Source organism: Callorhinchus milii, unplaced genomic scaffold (assembly GCF_018977255.1).
Source record: "Callorhinchus milii isolate IMCB2004 unplaced genomic scaffold, IMCB_Cmil_1.0 Scaffold2, whole genome shotgun sequence".
In the NCBI taxonomy this organism is placed as follows: Eukaryota; Metazoa; Chordata; class Chondrichthyes; order Chimaeriformes; family Callorhinchidae; genus Callorhinchus; species Callorhinchus milii.
The window spans coordinates 19,885,829-19,903,429 of record NW_024704743.1 but is presented as its reverse complement, the minus strand read 5'-3'; the positions used below and the strand labels follow the sequence as shown (position 1 = coordinate 19,903,429).

The 17,601-nt window shown below is 41.8% G+C and overlaps 1 protein-coding gene across 6 annotated transcripts in view; it reads left to right on the top strand.

Annotated features, from left to right (window-relative positions):
• The window catches only part of LOC103176291 (LIM zinc-binding domain-containing Nebulette), a 187,034-nt gene that overhangs the window by 134,024 nt on the left and 35,409 nt on the right, over positions 1-17,601 (top strand). For 3 of the 6 annotated variants that reach the window (XM_042346938.1, XM_042346937.1, XM_042346936.1), the window contains exons 1-5: positions 7,981-8,155; positions 8,243-8,314; positions 8,630-8,734; positions 11,842-11,952; positions 12,958-13,068. The exons of 2 other annotated variants lie outside the window; for them this stretch is intronic. In XM_042346938.1, the coding sequence (XP_042202872.1) occupies positions 8,096-8,155; positions 8,243-8,314; positions 8,630-8,734; positions 11,842-11,952; positions 12,958-13,068 (459 nt within the window). In that variant the 5' untranslated portion in view covers positions 7,981-8,095. Of the gene's footprint in view, positions 1-7,980; positions 8,156-8,242; positions 8,315-8,629; positions 8,735-11,841; positions 11,953-12,957; positions 13,069-17,601 lie in introns of those variants that run through there. One more of the 6 variants, XM_042346939.1, reaches the window with a different exon arrangement.

Genomic DNA, 17,601 nt, shown 5'->3' with positions numbered 1-17,601 from the left:
AGTGCTTTCAGCCACTACGGAACTCTTTACCTCAATCCCTCTGCTTATCCCCTCCTTAACCGCCTTCAAATCACACCTGAAGACCTTACTCTTTGACAGTGCCAAGGTATACCTCCCGCTCCCCCACACAGGTTCAGTGCCGAGCTGCCCACTGTTAAGTGCTCTGAGACGTCGTCCCACTTGAAGTGCTCTGTATAAATGCACATTGATGTTGTTTAATGGTGTGTTTCTCCATTTAAATCTAATCAAGATAAATTGTTTAATGAAACGTAGAGAGATTACAGCAGTAAATTTTTATGGGGGAACTGACAATTAGGCAGATGAACTGGATCATTTTAATGGTACATTTTCCTCTCTCCCTCACTTTTCCTGGATTGTTTTATTTCTTTTGAAGTGGAGCTCAGTAGGTGCTGGGTGCTTTGCAGTCCGTCTGAGCCTTGACAGACTGTTTGATCACAGGGGGATTGTTTCCTCACCTGATGTCACGAGATCCCACGAAAAATTTGGATGAAGAAGGTCATTTGACTCACTTGATATTATCCTTACAGAACACCAACCCTACCATCTCCCCTTACAGCATCAAGCTGTTTCTTAAATTAATCCAGGATCCTGGCCTCAATTACTCTTCCTCGCAATCTGTTTCAGATATTAATTTCTCATTGTAAAGAAGTACTTAGAACCAGAGAAATGTACAGCATAGATGGCAGCCTTTGGCCCATCATGCCTGTGCTGGCTCCCTTAAGAGCAATCCTTTCAGTCCCATTTACTGATTTAAGATATTTACCTAGTTCCCTTTTGATGGGCAATGTGGATGCTGCCTCAACCTCCGCTCCCAGCAGGGTATTCCATATTCTCTGCATGTGAAAAAAATCTCCTGGTGCTTGTCCTGAAATTGGCCTTTGCAACCCTGAATATGAGCCTACTTGTTCTGCTGTCTTAGTAAATCTGAAAGTAAAGGCTATTTAAACAAGAAAAGGTTCTTTGGTGTCACCATTAAGCAAGTATATGCAGGAGTGAAACATGATATTTTGGTTTGATTAAATAATAAATAATAATCCTTCCATTTGATATAGGGCCTTAACATGTGATTGAGATGTCTCCAGGCGCTTCACAGGATATACTGTAAAGTGGATTGACTGTGTATTTGATTGTCGGTCATTCGTTGAATCTGTCTAATCCGTATGCAGCTGATAGGAAGGAGGCTACTCAGATGCCAGGTTGCACTTTGTACAAGGCACTGTTGAGACCACATTTGCAACGCAAAAGGTATCGACAACCTACCTCACAACAAGGGTGAATGCAGGACTTAGAACTTGATGTTATAAGGAGAGGTTAACAGAGGTGAGCATGCTCTCATTTAGAAAACAGATAGACTTCTTGTAAATTAATGACTTGTGCCATAATCTTGTTAATTGCTATACAATTACTCTCCCCGACCCAGAAGTTACCCTTTAGCTAATTGAGTTTGAGGTTCTGAGCTCAGGACGGCTGCTGGGTAAAGAGTGATCCCTGAAGTGGGGAGAGTGCTGACTGCGCTACAATTCTCAAGATTGTGAAAGCAAGGAATTAATTTCGAAGTCAATTACAGCTGTAATTTGGAATACATTTTATCTCTGATATAAATCAAACATTGGCGTCCATCCCGATCTGAAAGTCAGGAGACGCCTTTCTCAGAGGAAGGGGCACCGCCACCTTGTGGTCATTTAGCGTTTGACACCGAAGATTGCAAATAATGTTCAGCAACTATTGGCAACTTAAATTATCATTCCGATAGTTATAAAATGTCACAAATTAAAGCTCATTATTTCACCACCTGGGTTTCCTAATACCCTCGATGGTCATCGTCCATTGAAAACAAAATAACATCATGTAAATCTTTGGACCATAGCATTGCACGAGGTCAGAATAACCTGCAGGTAAGCTTTAGAAGTAGGAAAATTGCAATGATTCATAACAGGTTCAATAACAAATTTGATAATTAGCCAAACTATTTGAAGCAATCCATTTTTGACTCCATAAGTGAATACAATTATTATTATTGTTAAAAATAGAGCAATGCCAATCACTTTATAATGTAATAATATAATAATAATCCTTACTTTTGATAAAGCGCCTTATCTCATCTTCAAGCCGTCTCAAAGGGCTTCACAGAATATACTGTAAAGTAAATTGGTACTAAAACTGTCAACTTTCTGTCCCTGTGAATGATATGGCTCCATTTCTTGTTGCATTACCCTTTCCTGCAAACTTCCTAAACGTTTATAAATTTACTTTTCAAATTACATATGCAACTTGTTCTTCAACTGTCTTTTTAAAAAAAAAGAGATTTAAACATTCATTTGTGTATAAAGTACACACGTGTATTGCCCCTACCTTCAGCAAGGCATGTGAGTGAAGTATTTTGACTTCCCACTCTGGACCCAGGACAGTCTCAAAACATACAGCAGCAGTAACAATAAACAAAGATATACTATAAAAATGCAGCAGAAATCCCTTTCCCCAAGGAATATTTAAACTGTTCCAGCTTTGACAACTACTGTACTTATTCCCTCTTTCCAAAAATAACAGCTGAAATACAACACTACTGCTTCAATGAGTCGAGTAGAAACTCCACTATAGACCTCCCATGCTGTACAATAACAGCACAAAGATCTTTAATCTCCTAGCCCTCTAAACTGAGACAAAAACTGAATCCCAAAATGTCTAACCTGACCATTTTAATTAATTTGACGTTCATTCTCCTTACTCGCAGTGTAAGAAGATTCGGGTAAGGAAATGCCTTATTGGACATAATATGGGTAATAGGTTCATTGAACCAAAAATGAGCTAAACAGCTCACTTTACTACAGTTGGGGAAAGTGTCTCCAAACGTGGACTTTCAGTAGGGGCTACTGAATAGCATGATCAGGAAGAGAAACCCTGGCTGATTTTCTCATCTTAAACCCTGGGAGCTAAAGCTAATTGCAGCATCTTAACTGCACCCTTCGCAGATTAGTTGACTCTGTAGAAAAGATTGAACCTCAGACCTTTTTGGACTTAGATGTGATGGCCTTATCGCATCTCAGAGTGCTTCACAGATATTTGTTGTCAAGTATAGTGACTGTATAGAAAATCACAGCAGCTATTTTGTACATAGCACAAGATGCTAAAATGAGCAAGAAGTAGCTGACAACAACAACAACAACAAATTATATTTGTATAGCACCTTTCACATTGGGAAGATGTCTCAAGGCCTGGATAGTCAGGGATTTGGACCCAAACAGGGGCTTGGGATCAGGAGGTGTGGGAGGTGGCAAAAGTGTGGTCGAAAAGGAAGGTCTTGAGACGAGCCTTGAAGGAGGCAAGGGAGGGAGCGAGGCGAAGGGACTGGGATTGAGTTCCAGAGAGTAGGGGCAGAGGAGCTAAAGGCCCAACCACCAGTGATGTGGCGGGCATCATGGGGGATGAGGAGCAGGCTGAAGCCTGCTGAGCGGAGGGAGCGGACAGGTGGATATGGGGTTAGCAGATCATAGAGTTAGGAAAGAGCAAGGCCTTGAAGGCCAGGATGAGGATTTTGAACTCTTATCTTCTGGGGGATGGGGACCCAGGGAGCCGGGTGGGGGTGATAGGGGTAACGGAGCCCAATGCGGGAGAGGACAAAAGCTGCAGAGTTCTGGATGATCTGCAGCTTGGGGAGGGAAGAGTTGGGAAGGCCGACAATCAGGGAGTTGGCGTAGTCGAGCCTAAGATGTGATAAATGCATGGATGATGGTTTTGGAGGCCTGAGGGGAGAGGCAGTGGTGGAGCCGGACGATGTTGCAGAGGTCGGAGAAGGCAGAGCGGACCGTGGCACAGGTGTGGGGTAAAAAATTTGTGGACGGTGTTGCTGCCAGTGCCTGAGCTGACAGGAGCCAAACAGAAGAGCTTCGGTCTTGTTGACATTCAACTGGAGAAAGTTTGCTTTCATCCAGGACTTGATGTCTGACAGACATTCTGTCAGGACAGCAGTGGTCCTGGAGTCGAGGGTGGAGGCAGAGAGATAGAGGTGGAAGTTGACTCCATGTCTGCGGATACATGTGGAAGTTGACTCCATATCTGCGGATAATGTCACCAAGAAGAAGCATGTACATGTTGAAGAAGAGAGAGGACCAAGGACAGAGCCCTGACCAATTTATATGGAAGGTTTTTGGCGCAGACTCTTGGAGAAACTCTTCTCTTTGTCGAATAGTACCATGGAATCTTTAAAGTCCTCCTGAAAAAGCAGCTGGGACCTCAGTTTAACATCTCATCTGAAGGACAGCACTTCCAACAGTGCATCATTTCTCCAGCATGCACCGGACTGTCAGCTTAGACTATGAGGTGAAGCTCTAAATTTGAGGCTTGAAGCTAAAACCTATCAATCTCCAGGTGAGAGCTATGAGTTGAGCCAACTTTCTACAGCCAAATGTCAGCAAGACTGAGACGCCCCCGATTGGCTCGCGCCAGGGCCTCAGCACCTCAGGCACTGGCAGCATCAGCAACCATAGTTGCACACACCACCTCACCAAGCCAGTTAGGAACATGGGCATCTAGTTTGACCCTCAACTTTTATTTCTTCCCCGTATCCATGCCATGCCCCATTCTAACTCCCACACCTCCACAACATTGCCCGACTCTGCAACTGCCCCACCCCTCAGGGCATCGAAACCCTCACATACGCATTCGTCACCTGTGGAAACTTCCTCCTTGTCGGCCTCCCCAACTCTTCCCTTCACAAGCTGCAGCTCGTGTTCTCTCCTGCACCAGGCTCCGTGACCCCATCCTCGCTCAGCACCACTGGCTCCCCATCCCTCAGAGGATAGAATTCAAAATCCTCGTCCTCACTTTTAAGGCCCTCCATGGCCTTGTCCCTTCCTACATTTCTGACCTGATGACTCCACGCCCCCCCCCCCCCCCCATCAACCTGTCCACTCCCTCTGCTCAGGAGGCTCTGGCCTGCTCCAGGTCTCCTGCCCTCGGTGGCTGGGCTTTCAGTCTCCCTGCCCCCACTCTTTGGAATTCCATCCCACAATCCCTTCGCCTTGCTCTCTCACTTGCTTCCTTCAAGGCACGACTCAAGATCCTGCTTTTTGACGATGCCTTCACCTCACCTCTGCTCGGCTGGCTCTGGTCTCCTGCTTGTCCTTCTTCCACTTTGCTCCACCAGCGGCGACCGCACCTTCAGCCACTATTCCCTGAAGCTTTGGAACTCTCCCCCAGACCCTCTGCCTTGCCTCATCCTTCCCCTTTTTTAGATAATGACGAAAGACCTTCCTCTTTGACGTGCTCAAAGTCATTTCCTCTCTCCCCCCAGCTCGGCTTTAGGCTCTGCCACTGTTAAGTGCTCTTGAGACACTATCCTGCGTGAAGGGCAAGCACAAAGAATGCTGTTCTTCGAATTAATCAATTAATTAATTTGCATTTTAACTTGAACATGCTCCCTCTTGGTGACATCGTCCACAGACATGGGGTCAACACCCAATTCTATATCTCTGCCTCCACCCTTGACTCCAGGACCCTCTGTCAGACATCAAGTCCTGGATGAGAACTAACTTTCTTCAGTGGAGCCTCAACAAGGCCGAGGCTCTTCTGATTGGCTTCCGTCAGCGCCTCCACTCAGGTGCTGACAGCATCACCATCCAAGGATGCACACTCCACCTTACTGAGCCAGTCTGGAGCCCAGGTGTCTTGTTTGACCCTCAACTATCCTTTCTACCCCACATCCTTTCCATGACCCGCTCTGCCTTTCCCCCATCTCCGCAACATCGCCCGACTCCGCCACTGTCTCACACTGCAGGCCACTGAGACCCTCATACATGCATTTATAACATCCAGGCTTGACTATGCAAACTCTCTGCTGGCCAGTCGCCCCCAACTCCTCCCTCCATAGGCTGCAGATCATCTAGAACTCTGCAGCCCGTGTCCTCTCCCACACCAGGCTCCATGCTCATCCCCATCCTCGCCGACTCCACTGGCTTCCCATTACACAGAGGATATAGTTCAAGATCCTGGTCCTCAACTTCAAAGCCTTCCATGGCCTCACTCCCCCCTATCTCTGCCACCGCCTAACCCCCTACCAACCTGCCCACTCTCTCTGCTCAGTGGGCTCCGGCCTGCTTCACGTTTCCCGCCTTGCCTGCCCCACCACTAACGGGGCGGTCACTCTGCCTCCACCCTCTGGAACTCCATCCCAAGGTCTGGGATACCCTCTGCCTCGCCCTCTTCCTTGCCTACTTCAAGACCCATCTCAAGACCTTCCTCTTGACCCTGCCTTCGATCATCATCCCTGCCCTCCACCCTCCCCGATCCCAGCCCCCAGCTCACGTCTCAAACACTGACTGTCCAGAGCCTTGGGACGTCCTCCTGATGTGAAAAGCTCTATACAAATGTAATTGTGTTGTTGTTGTTGTTGATGTTGGGGTCCTCATGTGAAACACCTGGCTGACCACAATTGAAATAAATCAATGTCTTTGGACCAGCATTTGTAATAACAATAATAATCCTCACGTTTGATATAGCACTGTATCGAGTTATCGAGACGTCTCAAAGCACTTCACAGAATATACCGTGAAGTGAATTGATGTATTTGTTTTAGCAAAATGCGGCAGCCATTTGCGCAGAGCAGTGTCCCACAAACAGTCATGGATTGAGTGACCAAATTTAGGAACATAGGAATTAGGAGCAGGAGTAGGCCATTCAGCCCTTCGAGCCTACCCCGCCATTCAATAAGATCATGGCTGATCTTCTAATCTAACTCCGTCTGCCTGTCTTATCCCCATATCCCTTAATACCTCTATCCTTTAGAAATTTAAAAATATGTACTTTTCAAGGGAATATTACCCTCGGAAAATGATCCGCCAATCGACTAACAAACGGATTCCTACTCACTGCTAGGTAAACAGAGTAGTGAAGATTATCAGAAGAAATGATGAGCACTATACAACAATAACAACAAAATTCCATTTATAGAGCACCTTTCACGCTGGGAGGATGTCCCAAAGCGCTGAAGCACTATATTCTTAAAGTCGAAAGAAACTTAATCTATTATTTACAGAAAAAGTGTTTTGAGGGGATGGTTTCACTAGAAAATTGCCTATAAATATATCTGATGTAACTGGATTCTGTCTCTGCTCAAATATACCTTCCAAATTCTTGGTATCCATGCATAGCCTAAAAGAATTTCTAAGAGACCATTTTTAATATTATTAAAGTCAAGATATTTTTGAGTAAAAAAAAAGTTTAACCATGTTTCACGTGTAGCCTTACAGAGTCAAATCATTCTACCCTATGCATCTAGTTTCAGTGAACATTAGTGCACTGCACAAAATTGCCAGCAGTTAGCACGTCACTAACTTTGGTACATTGTTTCTGAAAGGGTATAGTGATAATATTAGATAGCAGTGCAAGAATGTGATGGCATAGATGTTGAAGTCATGTTGAAGCAGTATAAGCGAATTGACATTTTTGAAACGTTTCAGTCATTTGTGAGTTTTATGAAAAGCAATAAAGTCAAAAGAAGATTTGCATAGATCACAACATATCTGTTTGTCAAAGTAAAATAATGAACATTCATATAAAATATTCAGTGTTGGTGTGTGCAGGGTGCACACTTGCCACCTAAATTGAATAGAATATGCAGCAACCTTCAGATAACAATGTTCCGCAGATTGACAACACTCATTCCAAAGTAATGAAATTCTCTCATGCCTCTTTTGTTCTTTGGAGTTCTTTTAAGTTTGGCAGCATGGCAATCGGATCTGAATTGTTTAGTCTTACAGAACTTAATTAAATCTTGCATTTTAATTCTGTAACTCATGGTGACAGAGTTTAGGGAGGATGCAGAAACACAATTTAGAAACGTGGCCACACAGAGGAGTCACTCGAGCCATCTGCAAAGTTTCCCATTCACTTGTATTAAATTCTTAAGATAAAAGCCATCAGCTTATCAAGTGGTTTCTAAATTAGTACGGAGTCTTGATAAGCCATGCCACAGGAAACGCACTGGAGAATACATTAATGCAGAGTAGTTGGGGGCAGTGAAGCATTTGTGTGGGATTGTGTGCTCCTGTCCTTTTAATTAGCTTTTTATTTTAAAAAAATGAGGATGCATGTTATTTACGATTCTAGAGAAGAAGAGGGAACTGAGGAACAGGAGGAGGTTAATGAACCACAAACTGATCTTAAAGTTGTATGTTAAGTGTCCGTTGAAGGAAAGCTATTGAACCCATATTTGTTTTCTTTTCAGGCGTTTGGTAAACCCTTTGTGGAAGACAGGGGCATTGAATTTGCTAAGAAATGCAGTGACCAGATAAGTGATGTAAGTATTTCAGCTGGTTTCTATGCAGAATCTTGATTAAATACATGAAGTCAACATTCTTTTTGGTTTAGAGATACTATTAGGAAATTGATAATCATCACTTAGTATGTCATTACATAAATGCGATGAATTACTGAGACTCCTTCAAATACTGACTTGATGGGATCGATGATGTTGTGTTACGATAGTTTCTGGTTCGGTGTCAAGTTCGCAAATGTTCAGTGCTCTAAGACTCTACCCCATGTGAAGACTGCTATATGAATGTAAGTTGTTGTGTTTTTGTATTACTTTTGAGTTGCATGTTTGGCTTTTCAGATTAAATACAAAGAAGAGCACGTAAAGTCAAAAGGCAAGTTTACCTTTGTCCCGGACACACCTCAGCAGCAATGTATGAAAAATGCAACTGCTCTCATTTCTGAGGTGAGCTGCTTGTGAAATCATTCTAAATTAATCTTGGATGATGACTGATGATGACTTGTGTCCTAATAGGGTTATATATCAAGATACCAATTATACTGCAGCTTCCCTCTGGGTTTACTTAGGCAAGTGAAGCATCTACTGCATTTGTTAAGCTCTGCTCATTACAAGCCCAAGACACTTTATGATTATGGTGATTAAAGTGCCAGAAACCTGAAAAACCTCACAATTTTATCCTTTAAACTATTCTCTTAAATTTACAATTGTGCAGAGATTCTAGAAAAAAATCTTAAATCTTAAATCAGTCTTGATCCTGAAGCCAGTTTTGCAGAGAAAACATGCTTCAAAATTAATACTACGCTTTAGGATAAGTTCTTCAGTGCAAGCTTAAATTTTAAGGCAATGGCCTTACCATTAATTAAGTTCCTGAGAAATGTAGGCCTGTCTGAATCTGCAGTTATTTCATTCAGTTTGTGTCTATTTGTGATGGATTGTTGTAAATGATGTTATATCTTAAAAGGGTGTGAGTCTGCCTCAGTTAGTAGCACTCTCGCCTCTGAGTCAGTAGGTTGCGGATTCAAGCCCCATGTCAGGTCTTTGAAATCACAGCCTCAGCCGACTCTCCAGTGCAAGGCTGGGATGTACTGCATTGTTGGAGGTGCCAATCCTGAGATGATAAACCAAGGTCTTGTCTGCCTGTCCAGGTGATATTAAAGATCCTATGACCATTTGAAAAGCAAAAGGAGTTTCTCCCAATCCTGGACAACCATCTCCCAAATAAAATTAGTCATTTACTTTGTGCTTGTTGTGTAGCATTTCTATGTGCAAATTTGCTGCTTGCATTTTGCCTACGAAACACAGTCACTGCACTTTACAGTACATCCTGTGAAGTGCTTTGAGATGACATCCTGACCTAAAATGTGCTGAACAAAATGTAAGGATTATTATTATATTCTTGCTGTGTAAACTTGTGCTAATCAGTAAACATCAATGAGTTTGTACAGAATTGGAACATCTACTTCATTCAAAAGTTTACACAGCTCATTCAGAATTCTGCCGCCCGGATACTGACCCCGACCAAATTCCGTACCCACATCTCATCAGTTCTGGCCAGGCTCCACTGACTCCCCATCACCGAATGGATTGACTTCAAGATCCTCACATTTGTGTTCAAATCCATTCACTCTCTGGCACCTCCCTACCTCTCCGACCTCCTCACTCCCCAATTCAACACCCGGCGTTTCCGCTCGACTGACACTGGTCTCTTGCTCATCCCTCGCACCCTCGCCCCACCGTCAGAGGTCACACTTTCAACCACTACGCCCCAAAACTCTGGAACACTCTTCCCTCAATCCCTCTGTTTTGCCCCCTCTCCGTTTTCAAGTCCCGCCTGAAAATCTTCCTCTTTGACTGTGCTATATCTCAAAGCAAGATGAATTAAGTAAAAACATTGTTGCCACATGGGACCCTCTCAGTATTGCTTTCAGGGATAGAATGAATTACATAGCCATTATATTCAGCCTATTCCCCAAATACTATTCGTTTATTGAAGGAGCTTGTATAGAAGATGTTCAATTGAAAGCAATATCAGGTGAACTGTTGCCAGAAATGTTATTAGTAAAACTTGAGTTTCCTCTTAAAGGAAATGCATCCCTTAGATATTATGACCTTTATATGAAGTATAAAAATAACTTCCATTGCACCATACCAATACAGAGCTTCCTTCACAGCCTGAAAATATACAAAGCCATATAATAATAATAATCCTTGCATTTGGTATAACGCCTTATCAAGTCTTCGAGACGTCTCAAGTGCTTCACAGAATATACTGTAAAGTGAACTGACTGTATATTTTGTGGGCAATACATGACAGCTAATTGCGCACAGCAGTGTCCCACAAACAGTTGTGCATTGAAGTGACCAATTTATTATTATTTTTTTGAAGTAGTTATTACCCCCGTAAAAGCGATCTGCCAATCGACTAACAACCGGGTTATTAGCCAATTGACTAATAACTACCGGGTTTCTAATTACTGCCAAGTAAACAGATCCGTGTGGAGTAAGGAAACTTGCTTAACATTTTGTCCTCCCGGAAATCGAACTCAGGTCTCTCGCTTGTGAGGCGAGTGCTCTAACCACTGAGTTACAGGACTCCGAAGGTGGAGCGGAGGACTTGGGGGACAAGGAGGAGGCCAGACCTGGAGGAACGAAGGCAAGGGTACTGTGCTGAGGAGAGAGGAGGTCAGAGAGATAGTGGGGTGCAGAGAAGTGCAGGGACTTGAATACGAGGGTGAGGATCTTGAAATAAGAGCGATCATTTGGCATGTCAAGCTCACTCCTTCTACATATCATGCAAAACCTTTCATATCATGCAGCCAGTATACTGACTGTCTTTGACTTCAGTAACAGACTTTCTCTTGAATTGCAATATAATACTTAATTAACTTTGGGTTTGGTGTTGGCAGCTTCACATTGAAACTTTCAGCGAATGTTCAGTGATCACACTTAATTCTTTTGCCTTCTTTCGGACCCAATATATATTAGGTTACATTGTCTACATTTAAAATTATCAGAATAAATTCCTTGAGCCATCGGGAATCTTCTTTTAAAATGGTTGCAGAGATTTGGTTAAATGCCATTCTTAAAATCCATGATCTTAGTTAACGTCAGACGCAAAAGACGTACCTCACTGGAATATTCAGCTCAGATTATTCACTCAGGTTGCAACTCATAGACTGGATGTCTACTAACTGAATGGAACTGATGTATGTTATGAATACCTAATCAAGATTCTCCTAGAAAAATATGAAGCTTGTTTTGTTGATGCAAGAAAGTGAAGGAGAGAACAAGGAAAAATCCCTCTTGCCATTAAGTGCACTTGTTATTGTTATAATTGCATGAAAATGCAATTATAACAATAGCAACGGGCATTTATACACTACATCCTTCCTATGGAATAATGTGTTGGAGAACATATATATCATAAGTAGTTGGTTAAAATCATTGCATCAAATATTGGCCAAGATTGTTAAAGACAACCTTTTGAAAACTTCTGAGTCATCATTATAATTTTTGGTTAAAATGTTGAGTCTCATTTTCCCATTGTGCAGATCAAGTACAAAGGAGCTGGGAAAGAAGAAAGCTCCAAGTGTTTGTATGCACAGATGCCAGCAACCATCGATACTGTCTTTGCCAAAGAAGTTTCACAGATTCAGAGTCAGGTATGATGATTTAATTGGTCTGGTTCTGAAGTGTGCACTGAAAATATTAGTGTTATCTGTACTGTAAAGGTCAAATGGAAGTTATATTCATGTGGTGACAGTTTCAACATAACACTTCTCTTAGTAATTATACTTCCAAATTGTATTTCCATGGATCCGATCTTAATCTTGAGGGAAAGTAGCCTTATGATTTTTGTGCTGGGTTTAAAGTTACGTTTATTAATGTCATTTCTGCACAAGAAGGCAACACCCTTGCATTGTAACTGCTACAAGAGGACTATTACATGGAAAATCTAAATTAGTTCATTAGTTCAACACTGAATATTCATTCAGTGTTGTGAAATGCAACTTTGTTCAACCAAATAAAACATCTATTTTGAATTGATGCCCGAGCAACACAGATGGGTAGAAATTTCACCCTGCTTCCACATTTTCTTCATGTCTCAGAGCACTGTAATTTGGCATTTTATTAAACGCAGTCTTAATTTTGTTGCTGTTTTTCTGCAAGTTCTGCACAAAAAACGGCTTCATAATGAAAACAATTTAAAGTGCACATTGTGAAATTCTAAGAACTTGGAGTAAGTCTAGACCCAAGTCGAATTTCTACCCTACATGGTGAGCATGGATGCTGATGCATTTATTACATATTTATCTATGTGTTCAAACAACTCTTCCCAGAAATGTGGGTGAGTCCTAATCCTGGGATTCCACCAGTATATTACTGCCATGATTAACACGAGCAGTTTGCAGCAAATTGCATTTATATAATGCCTTACACTTCTGGTGAATGTCCCGAAGCACTGGAAACAGTGCTCATGTTAAGAAATGCAGAATTAAGTTGCAATATAATTATGCCACTTTGGACTTTTATTTTTTCAAAATTAACATTTAAAACTTTGCAACATATAACGTCAATAACAGTGTGTGATCCAAAAAAGACGAAACCAAAATGAAACTTCCCTTTTCATTACAGACTGGTTAACTTTATTTTCCTTTATTTGTCAGAAATATTATAAACACAAACATGACGTTGAGAAAGGAAAATCAAATTACTCAAGCATGCAAGAACCACCGGAGGTTAAACATGCGATGGAAGTCAACAGAAATCAGAGTACTGTAAGTCAACTATCTATTCTATTCTGTTAGGAAAAATACCTTGAGATATAATACATAGATGTATCATAGGGATACAAATGACATGTCAAGCGACTGCCAGAATGGTGGAAGGCGAATCAGATGGTCCTTGGTCTTCTTTCGCCTAGCAAAAGGTTCTTGTTTGTTGAAGAATAATAGAATAAGCAGAGATTTCAAACAAGATTCTTCAATTAATTAGATAATTAAGGAATCCATAAAAGCATTATGTCAATTTGTGGGAACTGCATTCAGACTCTCTTTCTGTAGCAAAGATCCCAGAAGATGGCATGAAATAACTTCTGTTACCAGAATTTTATTTTTGGTCAGGAAACTCCTCACCAAATATAGGAGTATCCAAACAAAAGTGCCGAGAGTTCTACGTATGTTTAGAAACTTCCATTTGTTTGGTATGTAATGTGCATTCTCTCCCCAGTAGGGACACACTTTTCTCATCTAAAATAGCAAATTATTAGGAGCTGATTGGCAAAAGACAAATTTTGTGAACTCTTAGAGTGTGCATTGCGGGTACTGCTGTAGTGTAAGCAGCTTGCCATTGTGATCACAGGAAAGCTTCCTGCTGCTTGTCCAGCTCGGATCTCCCTACTCCTTAGGGCTTTGGCTCCAAGGTTTGCAGGAGCTGAGTGAGATGAATCAGTGCCAGAGATGGTTAATGAGCCAAGTAGGCTTGTCAGTCTATATCAGTGCCCCAAAGTAATGCAAATCCGCCTGGCTCAAGAACTGAACTACCGAGACCACCACAGAGAATTGACTTGATTCCAATATTCCTTGCTACGCAAATCAGTTTGGAACCAGCTCAGCCCCAAAGAGACCCTGGTTAGCTGCCCTTCCCCCCAAAGGATAGAGTCCCACTCAGACCCCAGAATCGTAAAAGTATTCCTGCAACATGATCTACCAAGAAAGAAAATCTGGTTATTGATAAATGAGGAAAGCTCTAGTTTATATCATATACTTATTTTTTTTGGTACAAACTCCTCATTGGTGTTTTTGCCATCTTTTCATTGATACGCTTGTTCTATAGGAAATGCACTTATAGGAAAGTTTAATAATTGTTTGGGCATGCAGTGTGAAAACAGTGATTATTCTTTCTCGGGTAAAATATTGTGAATAATTCAATTTCTTTGGAAACTAATTTGACTAAATTTTCCTTAAGTAGTCCTTTTAAAACACTACGTTTTCTCAGTGGCAGAATTTTTTCATCCAGTTTATGACAAACAGTGGGGCATTTATGTGATATTTTATTTCCTGCCAGATTTTTTCCTTTTACTTTATCACTTAGGTTTGGCAGTAAACAATCCTGACCAGAGTTACTTAAGGCAACAAGTACATTAATTAATGCAGGTGTTACTGTTAATAGCATAGCACAAGGCTTTCTTTTCCCTGAGCTGTTCATCACTAAAGCTTTGGTGTTAATTAAATGAACAGACAGCTGGTCTTGATAATGCCAGAGCCACATAAAATAGCACTAAAACCTTCAGCAAGCAAAACCTATCCTGCACCAGAGTCACACTCAAATAAATGGAGCAGCTGTTGTCAGGGGAAAAAAAAGGAAGGAGGTTCCATAACATCCATTGGATTTATGAGCTCCTCTGGCGTTTCCTGTTTATTAGTGAACATCAAGTCTGATGTCGACCCGGACTGGACAAACAAATTATAATTGATTTATAGTTGACTTGGAGAAGAGTTGCAAACGTAATCTGTGATTAACCCAGCTTTACCATTACAAATTGACAACTGGTCATATTGGGAACAGCAGGAAGCCATTCAATCCTTCAAGGCTGGTCTGCCAGTTTGTCTTTTAATCTCATTTTTCTGTCTTTTCTCCATGTCCCTTTTTCCATAAACCATCTTACTCTGGTAGAGTGCGACCCTGTTATAACTCACTTTTTTATAGCGAGAGTAACATCACCTCCCCCTCTACCCGGCTTGGTGTCAAGCTCCAGCACTGTTAATTACTCGAAGGCACTATCCCGTGGAGGACTCTATATAAATGCAGGTTGTTGTTGTTTTATATTCCAAAAATCACTGTATAAAGTTCAACAGTTAATTAGCATTAATTGATTTCTACATCTGCAATCTAGATTTTAATGAATTAGGAATTTGGATTCCAGAATTATTTATCTCTCCTTTTGCTGAACTTCCCAATATTACTATCTGTCATTGTTGTGTCCATAGTGTCTGTCAGAGATTTCTCTGGCATCTGCTAAATACAATATAGTCTTTCTAGCCTTTCCAAAAAGTCTTATGTATAAGTTGAATGATTTCCGATTGTCTTGTGTGTTCAGGACACCAGGTACAATCGTCTGTGCATATAATTGCCTCCACCTCCGGCTCGGGCTCCTATACAGTACTCCTCTGTGAAGTGTTTTGAGAAGCCCTCTTAAAGGCTGATTATAGTTGTAAAATTCTTGTTGGTTGTAGTTTGCGCATTTGGAAGGATGTCTTCCCATGTATGTGATGAACACAAGTGTCATTACCTATGTGATTCCCTGGGACAGTGGAAAAGTGCGGAAATATTTGCCAAAAGATTACGGGGAAATTTGTAGGGAAGTGCGGGGAGTTGATTGGTGCTGTTGGGGTACATTTTACTGCCAACATACATTTTTTCACTTTATTGATAAAAACTAAAACACGGGGAAATAACACATATTACAAAAAAAATATGAATTGCTTCTTTAACAAAAACTGGGTGGCCCATTTTTTTTCTCAGTGGGGTGGGTCGGTGGACACCAACGCATTTCCTGGTCTGCCCACAGTGACGTCAGGTAAACAGTGAGAGGCCTGGGTCCAGAAACAAAATTTTTAGCATGTTTATAGCGGAGGAGGGTGTTTGTAGTGGATTCCATGGAAAAAGTGCGACCGCACTTTTCTGTTGACCCAGGTGATTACCTAGAATCCTGTTTGGATTCATTTTACTTGTACCGGTTTGCTATCCCAGGAAAGATAAACCCAGACAAAAAGAGTGATTTGTGGGAGCTACTTGATGTTGCCTTGAATTGTCAATGCAAATTCAGTGAAAATTTCAGCACCTTGTGATGTCCTTCTGACATGAAAGACATTATATAAATATAATTTGTTGTTGTAAATCCCACTCCAAATCCACAAGGTCCAGTGCAGAAAATTATTTTTTTTGCTCTTCTCTGAACCTTATGCATCAGAGTCCCTTTCACAGTTGCGTGTCCAAATAGCATAGAAATGCAAATTTAGATTCACTCCTGATCTGTATAGGAATGGAATAATTTGCTTCAACTGATAATAAACATTCTTGTATTGCATCCTTATACTTGATTTGCTTTGCTGCTAAATTATTGATCATTCGCTGAAAGATAGACCAGTTCTTTAAGTGAATGATCAATAATCTCAAACCTTATTCAGCTTTGCTAATGGAATCCTGTTCAATATAAAGGGTCTAGCACATAGATTTGAACATGCATGGGAATGGCCAAAGAACAATGTAGTAGATTGATCTACACAGATTTGCAAAGAAGGTCACTTGGCCCAACCTGTCCGTGTACTCCACACGAGCCTTTACACTTTCCTTATTGTCTTTCATACCCTTCTAATCCCCTCTCCCTCAGATTAAAGTAACACAATTTAACTTTGCGAAGTTATGTTTGTAACAAACATTTAACAACTGATAAAATAGCAGAAATAATGAACAAACTTGTGCAAACTTAAAAAATTTAACTTGAACTTATTGTGATGTTTTTCATGAAAGTTTTGAACGTCTCATAAAGTGCTTCAAAAAAATCCTGATAGGGATCCTTGAGCAGAGAGAAAAGGTTGTAACTTTGTTGATCGAAGACCTGATTTTTTGGGATTAGGTGCAAGGTGAAGACATTTTGGTAGAGTTTTCCATAGAGTGAGGGCACAATGACTGAAGCCTATGTCACTGATCCTGGGATAGTGGGAATGATGAAGCAGTTGACCAGATTTCATCCCCATCCCCAACCCCCAGGCCAACAAGTGAGGTGGAGGGATTTAGAGGGTTTCGCCCACAAAATATATAGTCAATTCACGTTGCAGTATATTTTGCGTATAATCTAAGCGGGAGTCTCCTTGGAGCTGAACTGGCTCCAAGGTGACATGCCTGGCAATGGAATGTCAGATCGAGTCAGCCCTCTGTGGAGGTCTCGGTAGTCCGGTTCCTGAGCGAGCCGGATCCACAGTATTCCAGGGCACTGCTGATGACAGCACAGCCAGCCTGGGTCATCAGCAGGACCGGGAAGGGCAGACCAGTCACTGGGAGCAGGGAATCCTTCCACTTAGCTCCTGCTAACCCTGCAAGCCAAAGCCTTAATGGATAAAGTGGCCCTAGCTGGACAAGCAGCGGGAAAGCTTGGCCGGAAAGCAATATGAATGGCAAACTATGCGGTTTTAGCTGGCTAGACTCAGCAGTTTCCCAACGTACACTCTGGTGTCCCCAGGCCTTGGCTCTTTCCAACCTGCGCTTAATACTTTCCGGAATTAGGTAAGCAGGATTCATCCCTCCAGGGA